The 19,436-nt window shown below is 41.3% G+C and overlaps 3 protein-coding genes across 6 annotated transcripts in view; 2 read left to right on the top strand and 1 right to left on the bottom strand.

Annotated features, from left to right (window-relative positions):
• LOC311273362 (nucleosome-remodeling factor subunit BPTF-like) overlaps positions 1-2,669 on the top strand; it is a 43,745-nt gene extending 41,076 nt beyond the window's left edge. For all 4 annotated transcript variants that reach the window (XM_084380383.1, XM_084380381.1, XM_084380380.1 and 1 more), the window contains one exon: positions 27-2,669. In XM_084380383.1, the coding sequence (XP_084236509.1) occupies positions 27-63 (37 nt within the window). In that variant the 3' untranslated portion in view covers positions 64-2,669. The remainder of the gene's footprint in view (positions 1-26) is intronic.
• Positions 2,670-5,362: 2,693 nt separating this feature from the next.
• LOC311269234 (uncharacterized protein) lies at positions 5,363-11,625 on the bottom strand. Its single transcript, XM_084373275.1, has 6 exons — positions 11,515-11,625; positions 11,058-11,203; positions 9,719-10,384; positions 8,307-8,393; positions 7,393-7,584; positions 5,363-6,992 (listed from the first exon to the last, which is right to left on the bottom strand). Exons 2-6 carry the CDS (start codon positions 11,131-11,133, stop codon positions 6,805-6,807), a joined length of 1,209 nt encoding a protein of 402 aa, XP_084229401.1. The 5' UTR covers positions 11,134-11,203; positions 11,515-11,625; the 3' UTR covers positions 5,363-6,804.
• Positions 11,626-12,453: 828 nt separating this feature from the next.
• Positions 12,454-19,031, top strand: LOC311249212 (importin subunit alpha-1-like). Its single transcript, XM_084340084.1, has 11 exons — positions 12,454-12,547; positions 12,886-13,001; positions 13,102-13,236; positions 13,839-13,927; positions 14,095-14,363; positions 14,864-14,958; positions 15,646-15,909; positions 16,126-16,359; positions 16,878-17,060; positions 17,953-18,102; positions 18,785-19,031. The coding sequence occupies exons 2-11, from the start codon at positions 12,900-12,902 to the stop codon at positions 18,872-18,874; spliced, it is 1,611 nt and encodes a 536-aa protein (XP_084196210.1). The 5' UTR covers positions 12,454-12,547; positions 12,886-12,899; the 3' UTR covers positions 18,875-19,031.
• Positions 19,032-19,436: the final 405 nt, after the last annotated feature.

Here is a 19,436-nt window from a genome sequence, read left to right as displayed (position 1 = left end):
CCTCCTCTCTTTGCCCGTCTCTGTAGGTCTCATAACAACAAACTACAGTCAGCAGCCTCTTAGCTCCCTCCTAAAATCAAAAAGACAGGCCCTGATTTTAAGTCCCATGGTCCAACCTCCAGCACCTCCACTGCAGGGGCTAAAGGCAGAGAAAGAAAAGCCCCTTTTCATCACAAGTGTCTTGGGACATAATGGCAGAGAAGTCCAGCCTTTGGACCAGGGACAGGGGTGGCCACGGACTGTTTGTCAGCCTGTTTCATCCCAACCAGCCGCTCCTACCGATGCATCCATGAGGGGAAAGAGTCGCATGGGAAACGCAGAGGCAGATGATAAGTTGGCTGGTTGGATGTTCAGTCTGATCTCATGGCAGCAGCAGACTCTTAAAGAGCTGTGTTCACTCTGTAGCTTGTCGCTCTTTTGTGTCAGTTTTGATCGCCCAGAGGTGCAACTTTCATTTCATCACATCCTGTCATTTTTTATGACACATACCCATCCCATTAAAGTCCCTGACTCGAACAGAAATGTTCTTAACTTTGAATAAAAACTGCAATCCCCGGTTTATGCTTCACATGTGGCTGAATGCAGATGCTGCATTCATGTACAGCACAGAGGAGTTAAAGGTGCAATATGTAAAAATGTTAGCTAAAACATTAAAAAAAATCAACAGATTGTGAAGAAACAACAGGTTTGACGTTATGTATGTCGATCTATGTATTGTGCTGCAGAGATATCTATTCAAGTTAGCATGCTAACCAGCTCACCCCTAGCCATTTTGTACCTCAAGAGGTGATAGTAAACACCAACACTCCCCCGGTGCTCCAAGCTCCCAGTCGAGGCAGTGTAAGCTAATATCACAACTTGCTGCACTGTTAACTGAGCTTAGTAGCTAACTCAAGCTACAGTTAGCGTTAACTCTGGTCATATACCTTGTTTTGAGTGTGAAAATGTGGCCAAATCTTACATATTGCACCTTTTAATTCTTCTTGTATTAAACGACAGTATGTGTGAAAGCAGAAGTTTATTGGTGCTGTAGAAAAAAGTCCCCCTAGCAGAAGAAATAGCCCACTGAAATCAGTTTTTACATTCATTTTGTCATGTTTTACAAACATTTCCACTGCACCCAGTTATTTAAACTATACCCTCAGGTGTGTAGCCCTTCAAGCAAGCATGAACCAGCCTCATATTCAAATTTGGCTGTCAGTGGTACAGCCCAGTGTTCATTCCCGATCACAGTAGCTTGTTCCTCAGATGCTCCATTTGTAGTAGAAGTTAGATTTCTCAAAAAAAAAAAGATCAGGAGGTGAATTTTTCTATTGGATTAGCATCACCACACATGGACTTAGACCGCCATCATTTGAGTATTTCAAGGGGTCTTCATTTAGTCTGGGGGCCGTGTTACTTTCATGTCAATTTCCAGAGGGAAACACCCAGGTCATGCCCTCCCACCCACCACATCCTGCCCCTCTTCTGACCTTTATTCCATTGTGAAGAATGCTAACTGGCTCTGAGCTCCTGTTTAAACTTGACCTTTTATTGAAGGACAGAAAGGTCAAGGAGGAGACAAGACTGTTAGGCCGAGGCTTAACTTACCCACATGTACTGTACCTCCATCCATGCACACACCGTCTTGTTTCTGTCAGTGGCTGAGTCTGTAAGTCTCTCTTCCCCTTATCTATCAGCCACTTCTCCCAGCATATTTCATTGAAGTTGACAGGTTGGCTCACATATGTCTCTCAACTCGCCCTCAAAGCATGGTTAAGTAATTGGATAATGGACTTTTCCACTCAGCATCAACTCAGTTATGTTGCGGTCTGCGGCAGCATGTCTGGGAGTAAACTTTGAGTGGGGACTGGGGAGTCTTTGTACCGTGGGGTTTGTATGAAAATTTTATAGCTGCATTTTTAGCATATTTGGGCACTTTTTTGTAATCTGTGATTATCAGTTTTGTAGGAGGGGAGCAGTCATAAGACACAGTTGTCTTTAAGTTGTTAAAAAACAGTTTGAAATAAAGCAAATGTTTCTGTTTCAATCATAAAATGTTTTCATTTTTGTGTATAAAAGCAGAGTTGAGAGATAATGTAGCTTCTGTCTTCTTTTCCGTGTTTGTGTGTCTTTCACACAAAAGTCTGTCACTTTGTAATCTGATGACGATGTGTTTCATCCACTGTTTGTAATCTCTATTGTATATTATGGCTGTCCAAATATGTAGAGATGAAAGATTTTTAGAGCAGTAGAAACTTTTATTTTTCACTCTTTGAACCAGCAGCTAAGCCCGCCTGTATATTTTAACTGTCTATTTTTTTTTTCTCTTTAATTGAAGTGAACTCTACATTTAGGTGAAATTGCCCTTTATATTAAAAGTGCTGCATATTGTGAGCATAAAGTTTCTGAATGGGGTAGAGTGACACCGTTAACTCTTGTAAAGAGTTGTTCTTTTTTTTGTAAGAAACCAACCACTTCAACATAACTTCTATAATGACATTGCATTTCTTGTATTATTTATTCATATCAATGAAAAGTTCTCAGTTTTTTGAGTAATGTTGAAGAAATGTAACTGCAGATAAAAAGTACTCTATGTTTTTAACAGATTGTGGCAACTCCGAAGAGATTCTCTTTTGTACTTGATAGGACATTTCATCCTAGGTAATAAAGTAATGTTTTTGACACCAGCTTTCAAAAGAGTTGGGTTTTCTTTGACTGTCTCTGTTCATCATACAGACACACTGGAGGAGACCAGTTTTATCTATCCAAGTGTGTTGGTGTATTAATATTCAAGTCTTGCACATTACTTCATTTAAATGTAAATAAATTGGGTGTAAATGAGAGATATAATTGAACATCATCTGTATAACAGTGAGAAGCAATACAGTTAGAATGACAACTTAATTCTGGTCCATTGATCGTTCTGTCTGTCAGCTAATTAGCCCATTAATTGGTTATAGCTGTTCCTAAGCACACAAATATTCCTATTTCATTAAAAAAAAGTTTGAACCAGAGGGAATTTAGACTACGAGAATCAAACTGACAACCCACTTATAAGATTAAAATGGCTATTTTTGTTTTTTTTCCTATACTGTTGTATGTTTTTCAAATGTGAAAGTAAATTTTAAAAAGCAGAGGAAAAAGGGCGTCCTCAGCGCATTAAAATTCCAAGCTTTACAAGTCGGACAGAGGAAATGTAAAAGTTCGGCCCTCAGCGCTTCACTTTTTTTCTTTTCTTTTTTTTTTTTTTAATCTTTCCCTTCTAAAATAGTAGTTGAATAGTCCTCCCTTAACTTTTATTGCATCTGTGTCTTTCACCATGTGTCTTTGTCCATCACTTTGGTCCAGACTGAAATATCTCAACACCTATATGATGGACTGACATGAAATTTTGCACAAACACTCATTAAAGATGATGACAGTGACTTCAGTAATCGTCTGACCTTTCCTCTTATGCAAACATGAGGTCTATGAACGGTTTTGTATCTCAGCAAACTATTGTTTACTGAACACATTCAAGCCTCCCGCAGGATGAATTGTAATCAATATGGTGATCCATTGGTTAGCCTGTGCTCTGGTTTATGAACAAATTTGGGCTGTCACCATATCAGAATTTCACTACACAGTTACTGTGTACATCTTTTACTGTGATTACTGTGTTTTATCTCTTTTTCAGCCAATACTTAAATAAGGGTGTAAAGAGGTGGAGAGAGTCTGTAACCAACACTGTAAAAAAAAAAAAAAAAAAGTAGACAAATAGGCATTTAGGCCTACACTCAATGACTGGTTAAAAAAAAGGCAACCAGATGCTAAAAAGTCGGCATTAAGTCTAATCGTCCACAAAACATTTTTGGAGGTTCACAGCAAAATAGCGTTGCAGCATTCTCCTAAACAACCGAAGTAGATGGGGACTTGTTTTAAAATGTAAAATACAAACCAAAAAAACATAAAATGGCTCCATACGCATCCACCTGGTGTAATCAAGGTCTCCAGAAGCCCTAAGATCCCAAATTGATTTGAAAAGACATTATATAAACTCTTGATGAGCGGTTGAGCTCATGCACGCGCTTCAGATGGGGTGCGTGCTAAGACTTTTAGCTCGGCAGCTATTGTGAACATGTCAGCTTTAAAAATAACATTTTTAAAACAGATCTTAGGGCCTCTGGTGTTACGCTGTATGAAACCATTTTATATTTTTTTTAATTTGTTTTTTACGTTTAAGTTAAGTTTTACGTTAAGTCCCCATCTACATCAGTTGTTTAGATAAATGCTGCAACGTGCTGTGAAGCTCCAGAAATGCTTTGTTGACTTTCCATCGAAATGTCGGGGAGTAGATGCTGACTGAGTGTTAATTTTTGGGTGAACTTACCCTTTAAGGCCTACATATTAAACAATGTGCTGACTTGATGATGAAAAACGTATAATTACTAACTAACGCAGACACAGTGCACAAAGACTGGGAGAAACGGGGGTCAGTCAGAACCCACAGCTCATTTTTCTCCCAGGGCCCCTAAGTAAGTTAATCCGACCTCACACACCAAGATCACACCTCAGCTTAACTCTTGCCAATTATCCGGAGCTTTAAGTGAAATGTGTGCATACTTGTGAGTGCTGAAGGACAAGGTCATGCCCCCGAACACACTCATACAAACTCCTCTTGTGATCAAATTTACCAACATGACACATAAAAGCCACCTCCACGGTTGACCTTTCACTCTCCTCTCACACCCTTCTCCCCGACCTCCCTCTCTACACTCCACACTCAAACCGCTAAGTGAATCCAGAGGCTCGCATGGACGCCGAAAGCACCGCAGATCGCCGCAAGCCCCGAGTGGTTTCAATCCACCACCCCTGCCTCTTTCTACCACTCCCCCCTTGTGGTTTGGGAGCTATCACACAGGAAGCAACTTTAGAGATATATTCCCACCTCCCCCTCCTATCTCCCCTCTTTCTCTCCCTCCTCCTCCTCCTTTACATCCTCTGCAAAAAGGAATGTCCTCCCGCTGCGATAGTAGCCAAGATGTGGAGCGGGCTCCTGTTTCCTGCCCGGCTGCATCTGTTCCCTCCAGCGCTGATCCCAGATAGAGGCTTCCTCGAGCCTGGGAACTGACCGGCCCAGCTGACAGACGGACAGAGGGGGAGAAAAGAGGCTTTAGCCCTGACTGCCTCAACATCCAAGTTCCCAAGTTAGCCTCTCTTGCCGGAGGCCAGACAGAGACCGTGGTTGTTAAACTCTAATTAGAGTGTCTTACTTCAGCGGCTCCTTCTCATGCGATCACTGGGAATGATAATCAATGTTTCAGTCAGTGGGAAGATGTATGTGATAGCATGAATGGAGGGTTGGTTTAAAGACAAATAAATACCTCACGGGGTCATCGAGTACAAAACAAATACACATCTTTATTGGGTTCATGTATAGTAAAGCAGTGTAAGCGTTCAGTGCAAATCTTTTCCCTTTCATAAGAAGCATTAGCTCAGGGTCGTGCTACAATCAAGCCCGGGATTTCTGATTAAATAAGAAGCTATCCCTTTAGAAAGACAGACCCAACAATCCCCTCCCTGTGTCATTTTACATAACCGTCTTTATTTCTCCTCCACCTCCTTCTTTCTCTGATCCGGCCCTTAAATACTCCTTTTTGAGCATTGGCCTCAACCAGAGGAGAACGTGTTTATGTGTAAGCAAGAGGAGATGTGGCGGAAGCACTTTTCCGAGTCATGTGTCCAGGTGCGGAGAGGATCAGATTCCTGCGATTAGATTTATGGCTTAGTCCCTACAACAACACACACCCCTCCTCATTCAGCAAGGCCCCCTTTTGATGTCCCAGTCCACCCAGATATTTCATGGTGGACACATAATTAAAGTTAGGAAAATAAGCCGCTCTCATGACAAGCAAAGGTCTTGTGCTCTCTCTTCCCTTTTCGCCCTCCTCCTCCTTCTCCTCTTCCTCCGCTGTGTTTTTTTTGCTGCTTTTTCAGGCCCTTCACTCCCTCCCTTTGGTCCTTGTAACAGTAATAGAGCATTTCCTGCTTACTGATAGCAACCACAGTGACAACATGCACAGGTCCTGAGTGTTATAAAACAATGCTAGTCAGTGCAATTCAACATTTTGCATTCATGTCAATTTAGAAGCATCATCAATTAATCAAAGAAATCATAATTTACATTATGGATTTGTATGATGAAATCCAAGTTTCCTCCATTTCCGAAACTGGCATTATTTCTGAAAAGTCATTGTGTTTATATGAAAAATGTGTTTTTCTTCAACATTTTTTTGTTTTGGATCGAATATTTAATTGTTAAAAATAGACACATGCTTTGAATTTGATCTTATCTGTTCACGCTCACATGTGTGCTTGGGTTACGGCAAGAATGTCGCAACTGTTTTGGTCACACATGCACCCAAAAATCTGTCGAGTGCGACTGAACAGTAAATTCAGTCAGTTCAATTTAGGGACTTCATGAACCAGCCATGAGTGAATGAGGAGTCTTGAGTGGAGTTGCTGTTCTGAGAAAATAACAAGAGGGCTGAGGGGACATCCTTCTTTGATGCCCCAAACATTAGAAAATGGTGGAAAATCCACTTAACTGAGGCTGCTTGTGTTTTCTATCAAAGAGCCCACAAGTCGTTACGTCAGGAACTTTACAGATGAGAATTAAAAAATGACCCAGGAATACATCATAGCAGTCCATAAGAAAATAAATACATGCTTTCCGAAAAATGTCTTCTGTCTTGCACAATACTGAGGGGTTACTTATGATCAGTTCAGGTAAGCTGCAATGTCTCTTCCCCTGCAGCAGGGGGCGATAGTCTTATCTTTGCTTCACCTACACCTGGAGCGGGTGGCCTCCAGGGCTTTCTGGTGCCTCCGTTTGTTGAACCTCTTGACGTAGTTGTTGCTTCGCAGGAGGCCGTCTCCGGGCTTCAGTTTACCCCCCAGTAGGTTCAGGAGGTCAGTGGGAAGATGGCGCCTCCGGTGGTAGATCTGGCCCATTATAATGTATCTGGTCCCTTGGGAACACATAAGGGAAATGTTGAAGTGACTGGGAATAAGTGAACAGAACAATTTTCCTGTTTACACTAAACAAAGTAGTTGTTGCTGCTTTTGCTGAAATCAGGGAAATAGAATCAGACAACCCACAAGAAGACTTATTACAGATGTTTTAATTCATGGCTCCTGACACTTTAATCTCTGCACACAATGTGTTTCATAGGTCACAACTTTTGTCTTAAATCTGAGCTTAAGCATTTAAAAGGAACTTTAAACACAAAAAAATGACAGCTCCTTGTAGTAGCTTTAAGTTTTAATCAACACCTATTTTACTATATTAGTTAATAGATACACTTTCACAGACATTCACATCCAGATGTTTCGCTTTATGTGGCTTTCGAGCAGCCCTGCTACACTCACCAAGCTTGATGTCGGGGCAGGGCTTGCTGCACTTGTAGGTGTCCAGGACCAGAAGACGGACTTTGAAGAAAAAGCTGTCTGGGGTCACATAAAGACGACTCATCTTGTAGAAGCCGTCGCTGCTCACCATCAGTGTAATGAGACGTATTCCTTTGCGCACCATATCGATGTCGTGAACTATCCCATTGATAGCTGTTTAAGGGACATGAAAAACATATGTTAAAGCAACATTATGTAACGTTTTTACCTTCATGTAACAGCTTCAGCTTCGTAGGACGTAGTGAGTTTTGTTTGTAGTTAGCACCTACATTACGTCTGACTAATTGTTACAGACCTGGGATTTGTATTTACGACAGTGGTGTTGCACTCAGAAACTATGGGGGCACCAAATCATGCAAACTGCCAATTTCTATATATTGTTGCTTTAAAATGCTGGAAATTCCTGTTTATGTTCATGCCATTATGAAGTTTAAATGTGCAATGTGAATTTTTGATGAGTTGTTCGACTTTGGAAAACATTTGCCTCATTTGAAATTACAGCCAGCAGCATGTTAGCTTAGCTTAGCATGAAGACTAGAAGCAGTGGGAAACAGCTAGCATGGTTCTGTCTGAAGGTTACAAAAAGACATCTACTAGCCCCTTTAAAGCTCACAAATTAGAACATCAAATCTTTTTGTTCAATTTCTAAAAGACAAAGTGTAAAAATGACCCGTTATGGTTTTACAGAGATAAAGAAGCTGTAATATGTGCATTTGTCAGCTTTGAAGATGCTAATAGGTGGATTTTTCAAAATTGACCCATATGGACCAATCAGCCTCTTAAAAATGCCCAAAAATCATCAGCTCACCAAAACATTAAAGTTTACATTGACTGCATCTTACACACTCTATCTTAGTCTCTCATTGTGTACATACCAAACTCACTGTAGCAGTAATACTCTCTCTCCTCCTTCTCCTTCCTGCATTCGCTCATGCAGAAGGCATCATGTGTGAAGTCGGACTCTGCAGAGAAGAGGACGAGACAGAGGGATGAGAAGACGAAGAGAAAGTGACTGTCTGTCATGACCCGTATGGAGCCAGACTCTCATTCCAACCTCATTAGAAAAAGACAAGGTTGTCATTACAAAACCCAGGGGTTGCATTCCTCCACGTGGGGCAGGAGGAGGTGGTATGTGTGATGCGACCTCATCCGTGTTACATTTTTCCATCGTAATTACAATGTCAGAACTTTCTTAGTTGCTTTGCATTAGTTTCAGTCCAATCCCTAAATGACTGCACGCACAGGGAGACACTGACAGCCATGATTTGAGGGAAGTGGTTGTAATTACTGGCAGAGGATGTTAACTACCAGTGGAAGGGTAGAAACCCTCACTTTCATGTCATTATCACTCTCTTTGTGAACTCTATGAACTCTATGTGTTTGTTTATATGATATTACAGCACGTCTTACTTCTTTTCACAAAAGCATAAACTTTGGCTTTCATTTCTAGGTGTTTTATGGACGTATTTTCAGCCTTATTTAGACAGGAAACCATGGGGACAGAGATGAAGGATGACAAAAGTCCCCAGCCGGACTCAAACCAGCATGTTCAACCCATCGACCACAAAAATACAATAATGTCTCATAGTGAATGTATAAAGTACAAACATTACCATAAAAATATTATATATAGATATTTTACAGATTAACAATAAACTCTACTGTCTAAAATCACATCAGTGCTCTGGGGAGAAAAAAATAAAAATCATAAAGCAGCATTTTGGACAACATATACGCTGATACGATATATCTGTGAAACATCCAATATCGGCTGATGATTTCAGCTAACTGATATGTCGGTTGGGTTCTACACCAAAATACTACAAACGATAGCAATAATGGCAATTTGTTAAGTGTGAGTAAGATTACATTTGATCATGATTATTTCCGATGCTGATGCATGGCTGCCTTTTAATAGCATGCCATTTTTCTTATATATAATTCCTATCTCAATATATTGGAGGGGACATTGGCCCTTTTTGTGGTCAAATGTTCAAAAGAGCCAATTAATTTAGCAGGATATACATTTTACATTGGAAAAAGTAACTAGCAGGATAATTGTGTAATATCATATTTTAAACGTCAGGTCACACACATTATTACAGCAATAAATAAATACTGTGATATTAAGCATCAAAGGTTTTCCCAGATGGCTCTTACATAATTTGATCTTTCTGAAACATGAAGTCCCAGTTGGGGGTTTTATGAAATGATACAACTATGTGTACAACTCTGTATTAACACACAGGTCAGGCTCTTAGGTCAGGTTACAGTAAATCTGTCCTACCTCTCCTCAGGATGTCGAACTGGTAAAGCAGGCTGGAGGTGCGCCGGTTGAAGGCGACTGCTGGGCGGCTGTTGTTCCGGGTGGCTGCACCGATACCTGACTGATAGAGACTGGACTTCCCCGGGCGGTTCTCCTCTGGGTCCAGCCGTCTGTTAGGGGGATCTCTGCGTGGGGAAGGGACCGGTTGCTGCGGCTGAGGCTGCGTGTGGGGTGGACCCCTGGGTCTGGAGTTTGGGTGTCCCTCGGGTTCACTCTGCTGAGGCGGGCTGATGTTGGACTGGGTGTCCTGGTTGGTTTTCTGCACAGTGCGGTTGTTGTTGTTGTTGGCAGCAGCTGTGGCCCCTGTTAGCAGGGTTTTGGGAAGCAGACCAACATTTTCTCCTCTGGTTTTCTCGCTGTTGTGCTCCATCAGACGGTCGCTCTTGGGGGCCTTTTTGCTCTTGTTGTGTGGGCTGTGGTGGCGAGGGACGGGGGCCAGGTCACTGTGCTTTGGCCAGACAGCAGAGGGGAGAGGATGGAGGGTGAATTTGGACTCGACGGTCTTGCTGCTCTTCTCCAGGAGCTCGTTGATGGGCAGGGAGGGCTCTTTGACCAGCAGCCGGCTCTGGTTGCTCGTAGGTGGATCCACAAAGCTGGTCTGACCCTTTTCTATCAGGGTGTACAGCTCTGGGTTGACATAATCAAAAAGTTAAGACTTTTTCTTCATTTTGTTCATATACAAAGATCTCTGCACATGATCCATTTAATTTACATGACAACCGTGGATGTTCCTTGTAACTTAAAATATCTCATGGTTTAGGATCTTTTTTTTGTTTTAATTAATAAAGTATGACAAATGTTTGTGTTTGTACTTCAACTGGAGGTCACTCACTAACTTTCATCATGAGAACTTGACATTTTATTTGACAGTATGACACTCATTGACCTCAGCATGTCTAACTTGATAAGAATCTACAGCCAAGATATTAAAATCAACCACATTCATAAAAGCACCCAATCCTTCAAAATTATAAAAAGTGTCAACTGTAACTCATTTAGTATTTTATCTGAATCACATTTGGTAATTGTTTAGGAATAATTTAATGCAGATAACATTGCCTCAGATTATTGTACTTTTTGTAGGGTTTATAAAAGATATATTCTTGAAAACTAGTAGAACAACACTTGTGTTAATAGATATTGTATTGGTGAGATTCAAAGCTACAGACATCCAGTGTTAAACAAGACATAACAGAGTAAGTTGCTTGCGGAAATAATAGACCTAATTTGAGAAAAAGGCAACATGTAACGCCTTCATTAAGATGTACAAAGCTGGGTGATAAAAGTTGCTTTTACTCACCATTAATAACATGCTCCTCCGTCTTGTAAAGAGGAAGCCCCAGAAACAAGAGAAACAGAATAATCCCCATCATCATCCTGGATGTTCAGTGTGGACACACGTTAAGGTCTGCTACAGAGCTGGGATTCCTGGGATTTTTATACGGGCTGCTCAGGAATGAGATGGGATGGGTTGGAACAGGAGGTGGTGGGACGTCCCAAACACAGAAATAAACACTGTGTCAGGACACTCCTTTCATTCATAAATGGTTTCTAAAAAGGCTCCCATTGTTGTTTACAATGTAAGAGGGAAAATGTGACTGTGTGCAGCTCTCTGTTGTAGGATTTCAGAATTTTAGAACTAGATTTACCTTCTGGCATCTGCTGTAAGAACACAATGTTCAAAATTGTATTGGTTTACTTACTTGTTTTGTTTTCATACGTTTTAAAATTTGGTGGACAATGTCAAATACACTCACATCAACTTTTCATCTTTCTTTAACCTCCATTCATGCCAGGTGGTGACTGTTGACTTGAGTGCATTTACACTCACGAGTCTTCACTACCCTCTGGTGGTCACAATCAGGAACTGCAGAACCTCAATACATCATTCAGAAGGAGAAATTATGACAGAATCACTCTTCCTGCAAATACGGAGGCACAACTAAAAACTGATTACAGAGAACTCTGGGCACATGCAGGGCATGCCATCATGATTAAATGGTCTTGTAGTCTAATGAATAATTCCTGCTGCTGATTTTTTTTTTCAAATTTACTGAATAAGGGGTTTAATGCTGGAGATTATCTGTCATATTTCCTTTTTCTGCATTCATAAGTATGATTCAGATCATTTATCAATTTACTGCTTGGTTTAGTCCAAGTTTTTATCAGTATTAATTTGTGGTTTCACTTAGAATTACTTCGCTACATGGACTTGTTGTCTGGAGGTACATGCAGCATGATGCACACTGTGGTTTCAGGGCTTTCAGTGCATTTTACCGCTTTCCATCGTCCAAATCACTGAGGGATGCGACTTGTACTGTAGCCCTGAAAAGGAAGCTAAATGCGACCCAGATGGGACTCGAACCCACAATCCCCAGCTCCGGAGGCTGATGCCTTATCCATTAGGCCACTGGGTCATTACGTAGCTTAACTTGAAAAACAAGCATTTTGAAAACAAAAGAACAAATAATAATTGACTACACGACGTGAATATCAACATCTACTATTGATTTACAGATCGTTAAGAATAGCATATGTTGCCGTCAGTACCATAGGTATTTCAAACATGGCTGCAATTGTCTATAATGAGAATCAGCAGTCGGCTCAAAACGATGCGATAGTATTTTTCTCGCGATACTTTCACTGGTTGCCTTTGACAACGGTTGCGTTGTCGAAGCTTGTTTTTTCACCGTGGGGAACTAACTGACCAATCAGAAGTCACCAAAAAACAGGGCGGTATATAACTGACGTCACGGGTATTGTAGAAAAAATCGCAAGTTATCGCCAACGGTAAGCTCGTCGTACATGCTCTGTCCCTTTATGTACTTGTTAGACAAATGTATCGTTATTTAATTGTTTAAGTTAATCATTTTGCGTACAGTGTGTGTGTATCTTCCGTGTTCGTGAATTTCAGCCGAGTTGATGGGTGTTGGTTTACCAGACAGGCTCCGCGTGCGATGGGCCACATGGTGTTAGATAACCGGCTTGGCTTCAAGACAAGCGAACAGTTAACCGTTAGCTGAGCTAGCTAATACGACGTCGGCTAGCTAGCTAACAGAAAGTAAAACCGAGTAAAGTCGCCAAAGTAGACATTTTTACGATCGTTGATTTCTGTCATATTTTTACAGGGAGTGTCTTCAACATGAGTGGAATCGATAGTCTCGCTCAACGGCCAGGAATGTCAGCTGCCAGCGACAACGTAGATCGACTCAACCAGTTCAAAAACAAAGGGAAAGATGCCAATGTAAGCTCGTGTCAGTAACAACCAGCATACGACCATTAATTATGTAACATCGCTGAACCACATATAAACATGTTGCTGTCACGCCTTTCGACTTCTACAGGAGCTTAGGCGCAGGAGAGCGGAAGTCAACGTGGAGCTACGGAAAGCAAAGAAAGATGATCAGATCCTGAAGAGGAGAAATGTCCAAGACCTTCTGGACGAGCCAACCTCTCCTCTCCAAGAGAAAGATGCACAGGTAGACCAAGCAGTTGAGCTCTGGGTCAGCTCTACTGCCCCTATCGCACACTAGCTACTAGATTTGGCGGGGAACAGTGAACAGGAGGCACTAAGGAGCGTTAAATCCAGCTGATGTCCGTGTGTTTTCTACATTTGATTATGTCTTTTATAATTTATGGCTGTGATATATCTGCCTACATGCAAACCACTGACACTTCCCTGAAAGTGTCTTGTCTAGTTGAACCTCAAAGGCTGACATCGAAAGGTGTCTGCCCCAGCATTTTGTCAGTGGCCAAAGGTCAATGGGACACTTAGGATAGTTAAGTGTCTACATAATTATAACAGTGTGTAGGTTTAACCACTTCCTTTTAAAATACCTCCCAGTTGACTCTCATGGTGCTATGAAGGTTTTGAGCTTTCATGATGTACAAATAGTCTCAAAAACCAGGATAAAATCGGTTACACTGGGTAGCTCTCTGATCTGCGTGTTGCTGGTCCTGTAGCCCTGACCTAAACATATAGCATGCATGTTCCAGTGAATGTTGAGGGTTATTTTTAACTGCTGTTTGACCCTGGTTTACTGGGCAGATAAGTAATCCTCTTGTGTTTCTGTTTGCACAGCCTCCTCAGTACTGGTCTGTGGAGGAGATTGTCGTTGGTGTGAACAGCCAGAATCTAGATCATCAGCTGCAGGCCACACAGGCAGCCAGGTAAAAACCTTTTGAAAATAACCTTGATTAAAGAGTTTTGTGTTCCTGTCGTGTTACTGTGGTACTTTGTGCTAACACACAGTCTTTATGATGAACTACGTTGTGGATCAATATCCCCTGTATTGCCAGTCGAAGTTACCCTAACCATGTTTTTTCTTGATATACAGGAGGCTCCTCTCCAGAGAAAAGCACCCACCGATTGACAGCATTATTGATGCCGGCCTCATCCAAAAGTTTGTTAGTTTTCTGGCAATGTCTGAATGCCCTCCCATCCAGTTTGAGGCAGCTTGGGCCCTGACCAACATCGCCTCAGGTACCTCAGAGCAGACCACTGCAGTAGTGGAAGGAGGGGCCATCCAGGCCTTCATCTACCTTGTGACTTCCCCACACCCGCACATCAGCGAGCAGGCCATTTGGGCCCTGGGAAACATTGCAGGTACTGTTGCCTGACTAGCTCAACATCTCTGTTTTTGAGTTGGTTGTTTTACTTCAGTTGCTGTATTACGACATCCCACACTGTTACAAGTGTTCAGCCTATTTGCCTCAACAGTTGTGATCTTTTTTTTTTTTTGCTGTTGTTGCTGTGTGTAATTATGCTTTCTTTGTTTTGTCTGGAAGTGTCGCTGGTCTATGCAGGCTGTAATACTGAGTGAATTTTGAAACTTTTAAAGTGTGTTGAGTTCATTGTCCAAAGGTGAATTATGCAAGGTAATAAGGAACCTATGGTCTATCACAGTAAAATATAGATCATTGTGAGAAAAAGCTCTGACATATTATGGTAACTGAATAAAATGCTGAGGCTTTAAATGTAGTGCTTGCTCTCTGAAATGCTCAACAAAATGATGCATTATTCTTAGTAACTACCCACAGTCACCTAATGTAATTTCATTTTACACTGCTGACAGGTAATTAATATCTTCTCCCCCACAAATTTAGGTGACGGATCAAACTACAGAGACCTAGTGATCAAACATGGCGGTCTCCAGCCACTTCTAACCTTGCTTGCTGCCCCCGACCTGTCTGTGTTTCCTGTAAGTATCCATCAAACACTGCACTGCTGTTTTTAACAGACATTTTTGTTTTTCGATGGCAAAGGCCCTATTAAAACCTAGTATGTTGTTTCCGGATATACACATCCAAACTGTCTGGGTTCAGAGAAAGACTTCTGTTCATACTTGGCACAAAACGCAAAGACAAGGCAGCTGTTGGTAGATTTGTCACATCATGAATACTCAACAGAATTAACTAGACTCTCCTTTAGTGTGATCAGGAGTATGTGTGAGACCAGTCTAAGTGTCCAGAGCCTTATCAGGCTGGCATGTGTTCTGAGGCTTGAAGAAGCCTTTAGCAAGCAGCAGGAAGTTTGTAATTGTATTGTGCTTATGCACCTTTAGAAATCTTATTCAGGGATTTAGTAATTTACTGGAGTTATTCATCACACACAAATTGCACAATAGCTCCAACTGTTAACATTTATAAAGTCTTTATTGAAATTGCAGTTGTTACAAAAGATGTATTTATTTAAAGTCACTGAACTGATCCTGAGACCCTGGTGTCATTTTGTTTGGTCATTCAGTTTTCAGCTAATGTTTAGATTTGCTGAAAACTGAACTTGCGCTCCTTTTAGAGAGGTCTTTGAACTTTGCTTACAACTTTCATGTTATGACGCTTTGATGTTCTAAAATAACTATAAAATGTCTTTTCACCCACCATGACAGTCGGGCTACCTGCGCAATGTCACCTGGACGCTATCCAACCTGTGTCGGAACAAGAACCCGGCACCACCTTTGACGGCGGTGCAGCAGCTGCTTCCGGCCCTGGTGCGCCTCCTGCACCACGACGACAGGGAGGTTCTGGCTGACACCTGTTGGGCAGTGTCCTACCTAACCGACGGCTCTAATGAGAGGATAGACGTGGTGGTGCAGGCTGGCCTGGTGCCCCGCTTGGCACAGCTGCTAGGCTGCGGGGAGCTTTCCGTTGTGGTATGTGTTGTTGAGTTTGTTTACATCAAAAGTTAATGTTGGTTGTGACATTCGAAATGGCAGTCAGTGCAATGTCTACAGTGCTCATATTCAGTTAGTACAACATATACATTCAAAGTAATTATCAAAAGACAATCATGTCATAAGGATCACCAACATCACTCCTATAAATCACAAATACTACAGATAATTGACTTGCTTCCCCTCAATTCCCAGACTCCAGCTCTGCGTTCACTTGGCAACATTGTGACTGGGACAGATGAGCAGACCCAGTGTGTGCTGAATGCAGGAGCTCTAACGATGTTCAGTAACCTACTGCACCACCCAAAGCCCAACATCCAGAAAGAGGCAGCCTGGACATTGTCCAATATCACTGCTGGCAAGGAATCCCAGATCCAGGAGGTCATCAATGCAGGCCTGATCCCTATCCTAGTGGAGGTCCTCCAACAGGTCAGAACACAGGAGCATACAGAAAATATGGAGATTTATTGATTCATTCATAATAAGTCAAACTATATTTCATTGAATAGTGTGGGGATTCTTTTCCCTACATTTTACCCATCCTAATTACCTTCCTTGAGCATCAGACAGCCACAGGGCAGCACCTGGGCTCCAACTCCAGTTCTGAGTCTTGTAGTATTACTAATATCTAACTTAGTTATATTTGATTGTGTTTTCTTTTGCTCTGCTGCATCTACTAAACAATAACTTCCACTATTTACATTCAAGGTGTTTACTAACCAGTCACAGAGAACTGGCCTAACCTGATCAGCACAGTTACTTCCCCCATCTTCTCTATGACCTGCTGTAGATTATACACTGTTAGTATTTAATAAATAAATAACAATACTTTTCTTAGTCACTGTTTAAAGATGATTTCATTTTTTTTAATGAAGGATCATTTAGTATCTCTAGTATATCTCTGCACTTGTCTTTAGTCTAAAACATCAGATGTCATTTGTGTTTAGGGAGACTACAAGACCCAGAAGGAGGCAGTGTGGGCTGTCACAAATTATACCAGTGGTGGAACAGTGGAGCAGGTGGCCTACCTAGTCCATTGTGGTGTGCTCGAGCCTCTGCTCAACCTGCTGACAGCCAAAGACAGCAAAATCATCTTGGTCATTCTGGATGCAATCTACAATATTTTACAGGTACGCTTCTAAGACCCTGTTGCTTTCTTTGCATTGGAGTAGCTCAAAGCAAGTTTGTCTTCCTAGTGCAAACAAAGTGCTGAAGTAACACAATGTGCCATGTGTCAGCCTGACTAACATTTCAGGTCACCTCTGAGGTTGACTGTAGAGCCAATCCATTCATCTCAGTGGATTGTGTAAATGTTTGAAAATCAGCATGCACACAATCTATACTCGATTAAGTTGAAGGAAATGAGTCACTGTAATTGTTACACAGAACCTGCAACTATTGCTGTCGAGGTTGTTTGATCATTATGTAGCAATGTAGTTGTAAAGTAAAATTGTTGTTGTAACATAAACTTAATCAAATCTTTTTTTTAACAACACAAAGTAAGAAAGTAAGAAAAACACAAAAAAACACTGCATTACAGTAAACTTCTACGCTCAAGCATATTTTAGTACACTTTTTCCACTACATACATAAGATGAGATGATGAAAGAAGGCACATTTAGGATCTGAAAAGCTGATCACGAAACATGTTTTCTACCCAGAAAACTCTTATCTCGCATAAAAAGAATAAAACATGCAAAAACACTGGCATAAGGGACTTAAGGGTTAGTGCTTGTAGGCAATACAACGTGGCAACATAATCATTTTAATACATTTAAGAGACATTAGCCTCTAACTGTACCCTTCCAGACTCTTCTGCCTGCACACGTTTATTTTCAAGTCCTGGGGAAATGGAGATTAACCCCACGGGTTTCAGAGATTAGGAAACAGAATTTAATCTCAGTCACATCATAGATTGTATGAGGCGGATGGATTGTTGACAGTCACAGATGAAAATGGATGGTCACACATCACACGAGGGAACTATTAGTCTTATTGTTTTTTTCTTTACTTTCTCCACAGATGGCATACAAAACTGGGGAGCATGAGAAACTGGGCCTAATGATTGAGGAGTTGGGAGGTCTGGAAAAGATTGAGGCACTGCAGACCCATGACAATGAAGCCGTCTACAAGTCCTCTCTCAACATCATAGACAAATTCTTCTCTGAAGATGTAAGTGTTCCTGATAAGGGAGGTCCCCATCAGATGAGTTGTGCAGAAATTACAGCTGGATTCGAATATATTCGTCCAGCAGGTGAAAGTGAGGCATTCAGAGAATTTTTCGAGACTGGTTGAAATAACAATGTCAGTGATCAGCGCCACTGTTGAAAACACTGTTGAAATTTCAAATTCTTGAATGACCACAGCTCAGTGTGATTTGGATAGCTTGTTTCAGTTAGGATATTAACCACATCCTTAAACAAGTCGAGCTGAACGCAAACATGGGAAGAATTACAAGACTGGCAGAAGAAGTATGACCACACTGTCAGTTATGATATGATTAATTGACAGCAGTCTTGGCAGAGCCTGCTGGGTGGCACAAGTGGAGTGTGATTATTCTTTGCTACTCACTGCTGCCAAAGGCTAAATGTGAGGTGGTGGTGTAACATATGGTAGCCTGAGATTTGTCTTTAATATAATGACAGTGCATATGTTAATGTTTAATGGATGTTTTGTTTCTCATAGTTCTCAAAATAAAAACACCCTTTTGCGTACGTGATCTGCAGTTAATGATACTCAATTGAATTTGTTGTCAATACTCAATTGAAATTGTTGTAGTCCATCAAACCATCCCCAAAACACGCTTCGATTTGTTGAATCCTCTAATGCTTTTCTGTCTCCATGCTTTTTTCAGAATGAAAATGATCAGTCCGTGGTCCCAGAAGCCACTGAAGAGAGCTACACCTTCCAGGTCCCTAACGACCAAAGCACTTTCCAGTTTTAACCTGTCCAGCTTGCTCTTTGTAACATGAAAAAAAAGAACATTTCTTGTTGATATTTTTGTATTTTTTTAAAAACATTTCATCCTTGTACATAACAGTACAAGGACAAAACATCCCTCTTTTAAAGAGATATTTGTAAATAAATGTCCATCATGCATATGTTTTTTGTGTGTGTGTTTCTGATATAAGCAGGCTGTGAACAGGTACACCTACTACAGTTACTTGGTAAAAGGCGTGAATGAGTGAGATGTTAAGAATGACTTCTTATGGTAAATAGGGAGTGGGAGCTGATTCTGCGTCCATGTCACCACTAGGTGGCACTGTGCTTATTCTCTATGCTTGATGTGTGCCTGCATGTTCCAGGGATCCTGTTGTGTCTATAGTACCTTGTAAACTATTTGATGAATGAAATCTGGGTTTCAATACATTCACAGTATAAACAATATGTGTAAATGCTGTATATGTGTATATTCCTGCTGGGTGCAGGAAAGAGTAGAACAAGTAGCAAGAACTCAAGAGCCTTCATATCAAGTCATTTTCACCACTGAAGGTCTACATCCACAG

Source organism: Pagrus pagrus, assembly GCF_965226575.1.
Source record: "Pagrus pagrus genome assembly, chromosome: 2".
Lineage (NCBI taxonomy): Eukaryota > Metazoa > Chordata > Actinopteri > Spariformes > Sparidae > Pagrus > Pagrus pagrus.
Note: the sequence above shows the minus strand (reverse complement) of the source record. Positions and strands in the feature narration are given on the sequence as shown.